This window comes from Neolamprologus multifasciatus, chromosome 12, assembly GCF_963576455.1.
Source record: "Neolamprologus multifasciatus chromosome 12, fNeoMul1.2, whole genome shotgun sequence".
Lineage (NCBI taxonomy): Eukaryota > Metazoa > Chordata > Actinopteri > Cichliformes > Cichlidae > Neolamprologus > Neolamprologus multifasciatus.
The window spans coordinates 12290769-12304896 of record NC_140450.1 but is presented as its reverse complement, the minus strand read 5'-3'; the positions used below and the strand labels follow the sequence as shown (position 1 = coordinate 12304896).

Sequence of the window (14128 nt, the reverse complement as noted above, 5' to 3'; positions counted from 1 at the left end):
GGAGCTAGTGTGCCTTTGCAGCGTGTTTTACAGTGAACATCTCTGTTTGTATGGAGTTCATATACACTTAAACAACTAACAATCAACATATATACATTTTAACAGGATCCATGTAATACTTTATTCTACATGTGGCATCGGGTTCTCTTGTGCTGAGGAACAGGATTAAGGACATACTGATCTTCAACATATAAGGACTTGGGCTGCAGTGATGGCGTCACTTCATGTCACTCTGGTCCACCGCGCTGTGGCAAAGAAATGATATAGAATACAAATAAACACAAATACCAGCCAAAATATATACTTAAATACTCAAAACTTTTAGATTCTACTTTCAGTTTCTATAGCTAGTTATGCACCAGCAACAAGTTACAGTAAGTTTTCCTAAGTTCTCAATCAGTCCATACACTTAACCTTTGTACTTTTGAATCCTACTGCTACGAGTTTATGATCAGTCAAAGGTGGGTCATATACTGTTGCCAACTTTGCTTGACATTTGACATTTTTCCGTCTCTTTTGTTATTCCACTCTGCTCAATTTTAAAGAACCAAGTAGTTCTGTGTAAAACCTCTGGGTACAGTTAAGATAGCCTCACCTGGATGTAATCCATCTCATCTGCTGTTAACGGTCTCCTGCGGTACCTTGCAGGAAGTAGCTGAATAGAGGCCAGTGTATCTGGCGTGCCTGGGATTGGTTTTAAAGGTGCATGCGGTCTTGATAACTGAGGCGATGCTGCAGCTGAAGTGGGAGCATTATGTTGAGGAAGGTTTAGTGCTAATGTTTTCAATGCCTCCTGGGCTGGAGGATGAAAAGAAAAAGAGTAACATAATGAAATAATCACCAGGGAAGGCATTGTTAACGATTACATTTGTGATAAATGTGAACCTAAAAGAACACATTCATTCAGCTGGGAAAAGGCTCACCATTAGGTCTGGGCAGGCCTTGTCTGTTGGGGAATTTGATCAGGGGAGTATGAGGCCGTATTGCCTGAGAAAACACAAAATCAAACAGCAGTCAGTTAAAGGGTAGGCATCCTGACATGACAACAAATGGACAGTAGTTTTTTTGTCTCCCACACGTGCTAAAACAGAGTGAATAAGTTTTAAAACAATCACAGCTGCTAGAAAAATATGATGAACACCACTAGGGTGAATTTCTACGTCCACACCTACACTAGGGCTGGGCGATATGACCCAAAATTCATATCTCGATATTTTTTACCTGGACTGCGATATAAGATATATATCTCGATTTTTTTATTTTATTTTAAAGCCATAAAGTAAGAACAAAAAAAGAGTTCTTAGTCAAAGCTGTGTCCCAGATGTCACACAGGCACTTTTATTAACATAGAGCATAGATGTACATAAAATTTACTCAAAAATAAATTATGAGCATTTATTAAATAATAATGCTCCATAAATAAAAGAAAACAATGTTGTTTTTGTGCATAACAAAAAGCTCACAATTGGGCAGTCAAAATGTAAACTAAAAGACGCAGAGCATAGTAACAAAGACAGATTTCACAGCTGCTCTGTTCCCAACTTCTACTGCGTGACTGACAGCATTGAGTTTGAAATCCTCTTCATAACCGCGTCTCTTAACAGGTGCCATTTATGGTCCTTATACACAGTAGGGTAATATTACGTTGAAGCACAGTACGTATCACTCCGCGAGGCTCCTCGGTAGCCGTAATGCTCCGACAATCCATCAAGCGGTGCAGCACCGTAGCTTACCAAAGTCGTACTAAAACATTTTTTTGACAGATTGCTGAGCGCTGTGTACCCCATAAAATCGGTTCGCGGCCATCAAGCACAACCAGAATTCATACATAAGGCGCGCTGTCAACTTTTGAGAAAATGAAAGGATTTTAGGCTGTGCAGCGCCTCTGGGCTGCATGGCGTTAGCGTGGTTAGCGTGGTTAGCTAGCTAACACGTTGACGGCGTCCAGCCCCACGCACGGGGCGATGCGCAGTAACTCGTTAACGGAGATTTGCCGTGTCCATCTTGTGGCTTCCTGCAGGTGAAGCGATGGGGGAGGAGGGGGAGTTGTGTTCAGTGAAGGAGGGGCGAGGCCAAGTAATGTTGCGTAAAGACAAAAGTGAATGAAAGAGAGGCAAACTTGCGGCTCCACAAGTATAGTTATAACGTAACATAGACTATATCGATATAAAGGATATTGTCACATCTTATATCTCGTATAAAAATATATCGATATTTTTTAAAAACTCGATATATCGCCCAGCTCTAACCTACACTGGTATTTTTTGAAAATGAAGCTGTTCCTATGCGTTTAGACCTATTCGTCCACATGTAAACGGCGTTTTGAATCACCGAAAATCTCCGCCTCTGCCTATGGTGTGATTATTTTACGTGTGGTTGTTTTTTTCCTGTGAAATAATATTCAACATTGCTATCAATACATTTCTCAAAAAATTCCTCTCTGTGCAAAATGGGTTCAAAAACATAAACAACTTTGGGATACTGTTAGTCCGTGATTTGAACCAGGGAAACAAATAAACAAATCGTGGCAGGATCGCTCTAACTTTACTGTATAAAGAGCTAATATCTCCAAAATGTCAGGAGTAGTTATTTATTCCAAGAAGTGTTTGTGAACTAAAAATGAAGAATGTGGGATACTGTTTGTCCGTGATTTGAAGAGCCCAGCACGTGCTCCCAACGCAAGGGAAACTAATTCTGTCGCAGAGACCTACCTCGGCACTTGTGCAGGTGAAAACAAAGGGAAGACATGCTTCACCATATTTCCTAGTCTTTGTCTTGGAATTAAGTTGGTTTGGAAACATATTGGTGATGCTTCATCTCCTGCTTTGCATTTGTGTGGGAGCCCAGTCAAAAACCTGTCAATTATGCTAGCAGTGTCCAAGCGTTCTTTTTTCATATCATACCACGCCCCCCCCGCAATGGCTCGGGCCCCACACTTTGGGAACCTCTGATCTAACAGATCAACCCATTAAAGTAGTGTAGTGTATCAGTATACCCATCTTTTAAGTGCTTTTTGGTACAAACAGTCTATAGTGACAGAGTCTCAGTTGTTTGTTATAATCAGACAAATTAGCATTACAGTAACAATGCCAATAATAATAACAATAAATGGATTCTGCCTATAGTTTTGTCTTCAGCAAGTCAAATATAACTAAACTGTGTTGAGGTCAAATGACTGACTTGTCCACAGCAGTTTATTTTGCGACATGGTTTGGTTATCTGTGCACTCGTACTGTGAACTGCTGTCCAGTCAACAACAGCATAAATCTGATTTTCTGCCTCATGGCACTGGATTTCATGATTGAGTGCCACTGAGTCTCAGTACCTGTGTTTCATGTGTCTCTTCTCTTTAGTGTTATCTGGCCTTTCTGTTCTCCACAGTGCCAAATGATTTGGACTTTGGAGTGAACCCTCTGTACAGGCTCTAGATGTTGGATGTTGTGAAGAGGTTTTTCCTCACCGTTAACAAATCATCCACCTCTTCCATACAAGTCAAGACCTTACTCATGTTGCTAATTAACAGTTTATTGTGCCGAATCATTGACTTAGTCTGGATTTGTTTTGTTTCTGCAGCTGGTAAGGGTGGCCTGCTTCCCTTGCACTGAGAGCTCCTTTGACAGCAAGTTGCAGGTTCACAACAACAACTTTGAAACTTTTAAAGTTTCACACATGAAATCAACTCTGAACTTTTTAAATTTATGAATAAATTAAAAAGGTATAGTCCACACTTGTCCAAGAAACAGCTTTTGAATAAACTGTGCAGTTACTTATGATTGTTATACATGTTATATAACTATAACTCCAATCTGTGAAAGATATTTCCTGACATCAGGAGTTAGGCATTTTAGCGGCCTAACTGCAGCTAAAATTCAGTAATTCTGATCCGCATTAGTTATGAAAGAACAGACAAGCAGTCATCACAAACGTATTGTTACAAACATTTATTCGGTACAAATAGCATAAATTTAGTGGCTAAATGCAAATTAAATATTTGTAAAGACTATTTCTGTTTTCCTGACATCACAGACCGCTCATATCCTCCAGTAATTGAAAAACAATTAAAATTAGTCTATTAGTAGGAAATAAGCACTGCTGGTACAGTTCCTTAATACTCTGCTGGGCTACTGTGGTACAAAGATCTGTCTTTAACCGACATATAGGCCTCCCTGTGCACCGTTTTATGCTATACTCAGCCACAGCAAGACTGACAACTAAAACAACTAATATTACACCTACCTTAAGTTTTAATTAATTGATTAAAAGGCCGCTATCACAACGTGACTAAACGATATTGATGTGTCCTGTGCGGTTCATGAACAAGGACACTAACAAGGGTATGACGGGTCTTTGCCACCTCAAGAGGCCGCAAGATATAAAGTAGTTTACTCTTCGGAACAGCGGGAAAAGCAGCGTTTTACTTTATAAGCTCTAAATCAGGAGGCAACAGAAACAAACCCGGAGAAATTAACATTTAAGTAGTTAACGTTACCTGAACAACTCGAGCGACGGGAGCTGCCATTTTGGAGCTGACTTTACTCCCCATGACGACCTCTCGGGTTTACTTCCGGTTTGAAGCTGCAGAAAGAAAGAAAAACACGCAAAAACACCACATGATGGCGCTATCGATGGCGAGCCCGTAAGACAGAAAGGGTTCAGCAAATGACATTATAACAACGGTGCAGGAGGTAATGTGAAAGTCATAGTAGACAAATAGCAATACATGTTTGTGGGAAGAGTGTTTAATTTTTAGGTAAGATTTGGTCGTTAACATACATTTTGAGTGGAAGGTTGAAGTGCATTAGCGATAAATGCACTGTTATCATGCTACACCTTACCTCTAGCCGTGTCTTTAACCCTCTGTCTATGATAGCAGGTGGCCGGTAGATGTGTTGTCAGCGACTGTCCTGTTAGGTCAGGCCATGTTACAGTCTTCGTTAGCCGTCTCCTGTAAAAAAAAAACATGAAAAACTGTATCACTAAAAGCCTCCAGCCCGCTCTAAAGTAAAATTATCCGATCTCTGATAAGGCCCAGAACACCATTACTGTTGTCAAAGCGACAAAATTGATTGAATATTGTCGTATGACAAGGGAAATATCAACACAAGGCTCCTGTTAGGTAACGGCAAAATATCTATCTTTAATTTCACACTCCCTTGAAGAAAACGGATAACTTCGTCACGTGGGCTGTGCTCGCTCAATCACAAGCGAGATAAGGAACAGAGCTCTTTTATTTGTGAAAATATGTCACCAGGAGCAATATCGCTTTTTCCTTCGTGCCGCGTTGCACATACTGTAGTATTTGTAGTATAATATCTATATAAAAGCCAGATTACACAGCAATTAGGTTATTAATATTGCTGTTCCTTAATAGTTGGGGCTCATAAGAGAGGAAAACCCAGCACATATTGGGTATCTGACTTTTTTTCTCTCTTTTCTAATAGTTTATATGTCTCAGCAGTTCTCTTAGTAAAACGTATTAACATTTCATTATAGGCCTTCTGGAAAACAATGTGCAAATACTGTTAAAACCACAGGCATCTGGTTTAGAATGCAGACTTTCTGATGATGGGAAAACATAAATAATAGCTTGTAATGGGGTAAATAGACAAATTCACGTTGATTAAATCTCAGTAGATTGTTGATATGTTTCTTCTTTTTCTTTTGACTGCAACCTTTAGGGGTCACAACAGCAGATTATCTCACTCCATATCACCCTATCCCTAGCATTCTCCTCTGTTGCGCTTACCCTCTGCATAACATCCTTCATTATAGTCAGAAACTTTCTCTATGGGCTGCCTCTTTTCCTCTTGCCTGGCAGCTCCATATTCAACATCCTTTTTCCATGTCTATATATAAATATATATTTATATATATATATATATAAAGAATATAACACTGTCAGATCCTATTTTCCAATTAAGCTTTGTCAAATTAATTAATGGGAAAGATGAGAACAGTTTAATGATGGGTAATAAAAACCATGTCCAATTCTTGAAACTGTGTGTGAGACTAGGAAGTTTGCAATCCTTTCTGGTATGTTCTAAAGTAATCTTGTGCTTACTGTAGACATATACTCAGGTGTTATGTTGGTAAAATTAACTATGCTTTGAATAACAGCCCTACAATTAATCAGAGAGTTCAACTGAGTTCACTGTTTATTCTCATTGCAGGAATAAACCATAGATAGCATCAATCTCACTAATTTTAGCCTTATTATTTAATGACAGGTCTTATGGCATTGAACAATGACTCTATTATAACAATTTTAACTCTGCTTTGCAGATTATTTGTGGATGCAGTAGTAGTAGTAGACACAGAATATATGTGTACACCGCCCATCATCAGAAAGAAACTGAGAAGAAACAAACAATTTGTATTTTATCTTTTTTATTAGATATTAAACAAAGTGGTCCAGGGTCGGAGAAACCAAACTGGTCACTTTTACTGGGTTTACTGGGTCAGCTCCCACTTTTGAGACGCTGTGGCCCCAGTTTTACAGTCTAAAGATACACATAACAGTGCTAATGTCACGACAGCTGACACTATGTTTGTTAGATGAAGCACTGTATATAGATGCTATGGACTGCTGCACATCAGTAGCTCTGTACGCAGCTGTTCCGTTTATGTCGGCTGCTGAGTCTAAAACACACTGACTCAGTGGGTTTTTGATTTGTCGAACAGCTGTTTGAGTTCTTCTTTAGTGGTTGCCTCTTTCTGCTGCATCAGATCAGCATGGCCCTTGGTAACACCCCAAGAATCAGGGACAGACATGGAGGGACACTGGGGACGACCGGAGGCTGGCTTCAGGTTCTCCCAGTAATCCCGTCGGGCTCTAAAAGTCAACAGACATAAAAAAAAAACAAGAGTGATTACTGGTAGTAAACAGCGAATATGTCATATTTCACAAAGTACTTTTAAGTATTAGAATTAATAGTTGCTTCTGTTCTGACCTGGCTCTGACCCAAGGCTTGGTGTGCATTTCCAGACCAGCACCCCAGGAGCCATGTTTCTCTGATGCACTTGGAAGGAAGCCTCTCTCAGGTGCCAGTTCCTCTGCTATAGCCCTAATGTGATAAGCCTCAAAGCCACAGCAACCACCAATGAAGCGAATGCCAGCATTGTAAGCTTCTCTGGCATACTTGTGCATGTCCCAGCGAGTCAGAATCCTGGGCTCCAGACCTGAAAGAGAAAAAAAAATTTTTTTATGCACATTTAAATTACAGTTTTGTAGTTTGTGGTGAAAGCTTGCTGTTCTGTGTTGGCTGGCTGAACTTTCTGCAATGCAGTGTAGCATATTCACCAGCAGAGGGCATATATAAGGACAGTGCGTATCCAGAACAGTTGGAATGGCAGATTTATAATTCAAGACTTTATCTTGTTACCGAAGGGGAACTCTGGCAGGTCGATAAATCCCTGGCAGTTGCAGTCAGGAGTGTGGTATGCCAGCGGCTGAACCATGTAGTGAGCCTTCAGACCAGCCTTCACCACACCCTCCTTCATCTGCTTCACGGTCTCCACACAGGTCATGGGGTCAAAGTGACAGTTGACTCCCACAATCTGGGCACCTGTAGAACAAAATACACCACATGCAGTAACATGAACTGTGTGTGAGAGTGTAAGGAAATACATGGCTGACACCTAATCAACTGTGGTTTTCAGTTGTGGGTATAAGGTCTTTGAATGTATTTGTGTTTAGTGGGAACATTTTTGTGCATGTTACTGAATAGCATAACTATCGGCCACTGTTTTGGCCTGTACAGGCTCATCCCAGAAAAAAAAGGAAATCTTAACAGAAGAAAACCAAGTACAGGTATCATATGCCATTTTTATTCCTTATAAATTAGTTACACTATGGTGGCACAGATGCTGAAGTTTTGTTCATTTTTACTGTCCAATAAATTACTGTCGGGCCAATAGTCACTCACTCTTGTCGTAGAAATACACCAAATGACCTGACATGAATGTAAAGTTATATAAACCTCAGTTGATAAGAAGTCTTGAACTTTTTAGTGTCTGATAAGGCTCACAGGGAGACAGTCTGTAATTCTTTTCTGCTGAAACAACATAAAAATTGACAAAGATAACTTTACTCACCAGCCTTCACCAGCCTGACTGCACACTCTCCGGGTGAGACACCGTGCATGTCCCCCTTTGGTCCAATACACAGAGAAGCAGCCACAGGCTTCCCTGTCTCCTTCATCACCTCCACAGCCCACACGGCCTCTTCAACATGCTCAAAGTACTAAAGGACAAAAGCATTGAAGCTCAAACAAAACTTCTCTCAACAAGTAAGAAACACTCAAAACTGGTTCAATGGCAGTTTTACACCTTTGGAATCCTCCAGAAAAAGTTTTTAAAAAATGCCAAAGCATTCGGTGTAGTTACCTCAGCAATCAGGAAGTCCACATTTTTCTTGATGAACACATCCAACTGTTTTCTGAAGATGGCCTTCACATCTGCCTTGCTCTTGCAGCTCAGGTAAGATGGAGTTTGGGACACTCCTCCTGCAACAAGAGCATCACCCTCATTGGCAACCTCACGGGCTAAATCACAGGCAGCCTCATTGATCTGAGCTCCCTGTAGAATGAAGCAAAAAACAAACAAACCTAATAATAAAACTAATAATCAAAGAGACTCTTCAAATACACATTTAAAATATTAGGTTTTGATAAAGAATTAAACTTGCTGTAATTTCCCTTTTAACTTACAGTCAGTTTGAGGTTGTTGCCTCTGTTCTCAAGTTTGTCATCACTGGCGTAGAATGTGAAGGTCTGCATAACGTTGGACCCGGCTCTCAGGAACTCCCTGTGCAGCTGTCGCACTGAAAATCATCAAGAGGTTGCATCATAGGACAAACGCTGTGCCAAAGCAATCTAAAATGTAACATACACTGCCAGATATTTACAGGGAGACCCAGCAATGGATAATGGAAATCCCATTTTAAGATGTCATGGAGTGGCAGTTTTGGTACAGCAGTATGTTCTTACCTGCATCAGGGTACTGTACAGCAGCTTCGGGGGTCCATGGTCCGGCCTTCACGTACCCCCTCTTCTCCAGAGCAAACACAAATCCTCCATCACCAATCACCACCTCACCAGCATTGAGACGTTCAAGGATGCCCTGTGGAAACAGAGGGATCCATAGACAAGCTTAACCTGTGCTAGGTGGATCATTTTGCAAATATCACTGTGGAGCCAGTAAAGCCAAAGAAACTGCAAACTGTATATTTTAAAGAAACTTGTAATCGATATCAGCTCATACACAGTTAAATCAATCGTCTGTGCCTTGTGGATTGCAGATTCCTATATCCTGTACCACATCTGTCTTCCCACGCTGGAAGTTTGTTTTTAAAGGTTTGTTCCTTTAAAAAGCTCAAAAAATCCTGTAAGAGTTGCAAAAATCAAAATCAAATAATGTTTTGAAGTAAGTCTTGTTATTTTTAATCTACAGGAAAAAGTCAAAACCTAGGGTAATATCAAAGGAGACTGCAAGTGAACTGAGCAAACACATTAAGTGTTCCTAATATAAGATGAATGCTTAATGAAGAAAATGTTTTTTATAATCCACATTTTATGAAATCTTATTTTTAAATGGCAAAAAATCCAAACTATCTCATTAATTATGTGCTACTTTGCATAAATCCCTGCTACAGATTGAATAAACACCTAATTGTGTGTTTTGCACACATCTTTAGTCTAGCAATAGAAGCAAAATCGGCTAAAATATTAAAACTAACCAGTGGATAATATAAATATAAACATGCTTGCAGTGTGACACTCTAAGATTTTTTTTTAAAGCTACCATTAATCCTTATACAAATTAAGAATGGAATAAATAAAATTAGCTTTATTGGTCTTTTTGTATGCCTAATAACATCAAGAAGGTTCAGTGGTCTGAGAAATGACCTGATGTTCTACACAGAATACACACCACTCAAAAAGACTACCATAAACATGCAGTATGATACCCCAGCCTCACAACCTTTCACCCACATTTAACTTACAGCGTGAGATGGGAGCAGAAATCTCAGACAGAAATACGAACCCCACCGTGGATCATTATGATTGCTATTAGAATTTCACAAAACTAACTTCTCACAGCATAACCCCACCTCTGTACAAAAAAGTCTGCACATACCTTTTTTGCTGGTGCCATAATCTCACAGCTGTGTGGACCCCTGACTGCTCAGACCTTGAGATGCTGAAGTGACAGTAGAGTGGGGCAGAGGGGCAGATTAAATCTCTCTGAAGAAGGGGAGTGTTCTAAGTAAGAGCTGCTCTGATTGGCAAGGGAAAGGTTATGCAACTCTTTGAATGAGAGTATTGTGAATGTGCGATACTAGTTTGGTCCGGATTAGATGGTTCTTGGTGTTGTTGGATTCCCTCCCAGTTTTTGGCCTTTTGTTTTCAACCTGATAGCAGGCAGGCATTAAAAGAAAAACAAAAAAACAGTCAAACACTAGATCACTTCACATATGTCTGCATGGGTGAAATTTGTAACAGACATTTTTGAGTAGTTTGTTGCAGCAGTCCAAGCACATGCTTCACAAAAACAACACGAAGCCATAAAGTGAAGTAAAAAACTCAGGTTTATTGTTTTGGGTGTTTTACAGTTTAACACTTTAATACAGTCGGAGCATTGCTGTTACAAGTGCTTTTTATTGTCTAACTGAACTGGGAAAGACCTCACTCATACCCCCCCCCCCCCCCCTCTCTCTCTGTTGTTGACCGACTGGAGGGAAAGGTGCATTGATTTTCTTTGTGATCTCATCCTCATGCAGTGGACTTGGACTTCTGCACCTCCAGCACATGCTTCATTGGCTGGTGGTGGCCTCTTTGTGCTGAAGCAGTTCAGCATCACCCTTGGTCACACCCCAGCCTTCTGGTGTGGACATGGATGCGGATTTGGGGCGACCGGATGCAGGCAAGATCTTCTCCCAGTATTCACGACGGGACCTAGAAAAAAAAGGGCAGGTTAGGAGACAGACAGTAAAGAATTTTATTGCTACAATTGTGTGAATCTGTCTAATCGTTTAAAATCCTTCACCTGGCTCTGACCCAAGGTTTGGTGTGCATCTCCAGACCACTACCCCACATTCCATGTTTCTCTGATCCAGCGGGTATTATGCCTCTTTCAGGGGCCAGTTCCTCTGCCAAAGCCCTGATGTGATAGGGCTCAAAACCACAGCAGCCACCAATGAATCGGATGCCAGCCTTGTATGCCTCCCTGGCATACTTATGCATGTCCCAGCGGGTTAGGATTCTGGGTTCCAGGGCTGAGAGGAGAGGGGATAAGAGGATGTGAAATGATGGCCACTGCAAGATAGCCTGCTTTTTACTTTTTTAAACATGCACAAAAAATATTTTACTGAAGGGGAACTCTGGCAGATAAATGAATCCCTGACGGTTGCAGTCAGGAGTGCAGCTGAACCATGTAGTGAGCCTTCAGACCAGCCTTCTCCACTCCCTCTTTCATCAGCTTCATGGTCTCCACACAGGTCATGGGGTCAAAGTGGCATTGACTCCCACAATCTGGGCACCTGCAAAACAAGGGGGATTTGATTATTTTTGCCTTTAAGTAAAAGGAAGAAAAAGAAAACATATGACTATAAATTTGCGTACCAGCCTTCACCAGCCTGACTGCACACTCTCCAGGTGAGACACCATGCATGTCTCCCTTTGGTCCAATGCACAGAGAAGCAGCTACAGGCTTTCCGCTAGTCTTCAGCACCTGCACAGCCCACTCTGCCTCCTCAACATGCTCAAAGTACTGGAACGACAGCAAGAGAAGAGTTAGGCTTTATTTGCGCTGCTAGTAATTGCCATTTTATGAGACTTAATCGGACATGACTCACCTCAGCAATGAGGAAATCCACATTCTTCCTCACAAACACGTCCAGCTGTTTCTTGAAAATTGCCCTCACTTCTGTCTCACTCTTGCAGCTCAGGTAGGATGGAGTTTGGGACACACCACCAGCAACAAGAGCGTCACCCTCATTGGCAACCTCACGGGCTAAATCACAGGCAGCCTCATTGATCTGAGCTCCCTGTAAAACAAAGCCACAATATGGTTGAAAAAATGCTAACAATCAAATACACATTAAAAAAATATTTGTGTTTTGTTGCTAGTTCCTTTTGAACTTACAGTCAATTTGAGGTTGTTGCCTCTGTTCTCAAGTTTGTCATCACTGGCGTAGAATGTAAAGGTCTGCATAACGTTGGACCCGGCTCTCAGGAACTCCCTATGCAGCTGTCGCACTGAAAGCATATATTGTCGCGTTAAAGTTAAAGCTTTAGTGAGTTTAGGTGTGGATGATGCATAGGAGACTCAGCATGTATGAGTGTTGGCTGTCTTACTGGCATCGGGGTATGTGACACTAGCCTCGGGTGTCAATGGTCAAACCTTCACGTACCCCCTTTTCTTTGGGGGTACAATGAAGGCCATTGGAAGCCCCATTTTAAGATGCAACAGAGTTGCAGTTTTGGTACAGTAGTATGTTCTTACCTGCCTGAGGGTACTGTAAAGTAGCTTCGGGGGTCCATGGTCCGGCCTTCACGTACCCCCTCTTCTCCAGAGCAAACACAAATCCTCCATCACCAATCACCACCTCACCAGCATTGAGACGTTCAAGGATGCCCTGTGGAAACAGAGGGATCCATGGACACGCTTAACCTGTGCTAGGTGGATCATTTTGTCTATGGATTTTTGTACATTTATGGATGTGGAGTAGCTTATTCTACATTTTTAAAAATAATGACAAAGAACAAACAAATATGGTTCCATACATAATGTACTGTGGTTGAGAAATTAGTTATCTCTGTGTGCAATGACAATTTTATGATTCTGTAAGTATTACTGTTTAAGTACAAAGGTGTAAAGATAAAAAGCAATTTTTAGCTTGAGATTCTCCAGCACTGAGTGCTCCAGTCTGGATACTTCACAGACCATATGCTCACACATGCATGAAACATGCACTGGCAACATTTCCTTTACAGCACCACAGTCCACTAACCAGCACTGCATATTGTGCTTGGTGTGTAAAACAACACACAGTGGAGCATAGTGTGTAGAGGGTTTATTTTACCTTCTCCACAGGTGCCATGTTCCCTGTTCTAGCTGCAGCACAAAGCACTTTGTAACAGCGAACCCCTCTTTAGGCCTGAAGAGTGCCTGAGATCCCTGCGTCGCTCTTTTTATACTGTTGCAGGTCCATGAGGATTTTAAGTTTGAACCAAATTCATGCCAAATTGCCTCATGTTTGTTTGGAAATTGCATAACAAAGTCAACAATTAGCTGGGTTGAGTAAAACAGGGAAAGAGAATGAAAGGGAAATCTGCCTGTGTAATGATTATAGCAGCAGGCTAAACATTCACATTAACTCACTCCCGTTTGTCCCAAGCATTTTTTTTTTTGTTCATGTTTTTATTTTTTTGCTTTTATTTTCCGCAGACTACAGATCACGTAAGCGCGAGAGCATATGCCTATACTTCTGCTTTTGACATAATTTTTCTCAGGGTTTACCTTGAGCGTGTACATGCTTGCAACCTCATGTATTTGTGTGAGTGTGCACATGTTTGTAACAGCATGCATTTGTGTCCTCAAAGACCTAGCTTTGGGATGTCACAAATTTTGTCTGTCCTGGTTTTTGGAAGCTTCACACATTTGAACATTTGTTAGTGCAGAGACTCACAACATTTAGTACTGTAAATGTTTGCAGCTCAAGCCCCAGTGCAGTGCTCATGTAGGCTCATGTATAGAACTACTATAGAACAACTAGTTTATGAAACAGTTTATTTCCATACAGTGAGTGGGGAAATATTTTGATAATCATTGTCTAGAGATTCGATGACTTCTGGCACTTTAACAATAATAATGTAGTTATTTTTTCTGTTTTAGATCATGCAGATAAATAGGGAAATAACAGATTAATTGTATTTAGAATGATAATAGATTAGGTTGCTTTGATCGTGCTGTCTGGAATGGAAAAAAGCTGATATTTGTGCAGATTTAAAACCGCTCCTACTTGTAGATCGTTTCATTTATCTGGGTTAACCATTAACACCTCATTTTCTTCACACGTCTTGATTTTTTCTGTGTGCTGCACACAGACACATAAAAGTGTAGACGC

General features: G+C 40.8%; 2 protein-coding genes and 1 pseudogene across 3 annotated transcripts; all 3 read right to left on the bottom strand.

The window, feature by feature from the left end:
• Positions 1–5: 5 nt before the first annotated feature.
• kgd4 (alpha-ketoglutarate dehydrogenase subunit 4) lies at positions 6–4971 on the bottom strand. The gene is made up of 5 exons (XM_085180219.1): positions 4836–4971; positions 4490–4575; positions 924–987; positions 596–798; positions 6–245 (listed from the first exon to the last, which is right to left on the bottom strand). Exons 2-5 carry the CDS (start codon positions 4541–4543, stop codon positions 228–230), a joined length of 339 nt encoding a protein of 112 aa, XP_085036345.1. The 5' UTR covers positions 4544–4575; positions 4836–4971; the 3' UTR covers positions 6–227.
• Positions 4957–10270, bottom strand: LOC146506560 (betaine--homocysteine S-methyltransferase 1-like). Its single transcript, XM_085180216.1, has 8 exons — positions 10138–10270; positions 8988–9120; positions 8709–8821; positions 8386–8577; positions 8095–8242; positions 7383–7565; positions 6951–7179; positions 4957–6832 (listed from the first exon to the last, which is right to left on the bottom strand). Exons 1-8 carry the CDS (start codon positions 10153–10155, stop codon positions 6655–6657), a joined length of 1194 nt encoding a protein of 397 aa, XP_085036342.1. The 5' UTR covers positions 10156–10270; the 3' UTR covers positions 4957–6654.
• A 297-nt stretch (positions 10271–10567) lies between these two features.
• Positions 10568–13204, bottom strand: LOC146506559 (betaine--homocysteine S-methyltransferase 1-like; annotated as a pseudogene). The gene is made up of 8 exons (XR_014877200.1): positions 13085–13204; positions 12505–12637; positions 12145–12257; positions 11855–12046; positions 11607–11769; positions 11369–11531; positions 11047–11275; positions 10568–10955 (listed from the first exon to the last, which is right to left on the bottom strand). The product of XR_014877200.1 is annotated as a betaine--homocysteine S-methyltransferase 1-like (transcript).
• Positions 13205–14128: the final 924 nt, after the last annotated feature.

Coding starts and splice junctions, on each gene's coding strand:
- kgd4 (XM_085180219.1), bottom strand. CDS start 4,543: ATGGGGAGTAAAGTCAGCTCCAAAATGGCAGCTCCCGTCGCTCGAGTT. Junction 988..4,489: donor CCGTCGCTCGAGTTGTTCAG/GTAACGTTAACT, acceptor GTGTTTTCTCAG/GCAATACGGCCTCATACTCC. Junction 799..923: donor AGGCCTGCCCAGACCTAATG/GTGAGCCTTTTC, acceptor TTCATCCTCCAG/CCCAGGAGGCATTGAAAACA.
- LOC146506560 (XM_085180216.1), bottom strand. Junction 8,578..8,708: donor GCAACAACCTCAAACTGACT/GTAAGTTAAAAG, acceptor TTCATTCTACAG/GGAGCTCAGATCAATGAGGC. Junction 6,833..6,950: donor AAGCCTTGGGTCAGAGCCAG/GTCAGAACAGAA, acceptor GTTGACTTTTAG/AGCCCGACGGGATTACTGGG.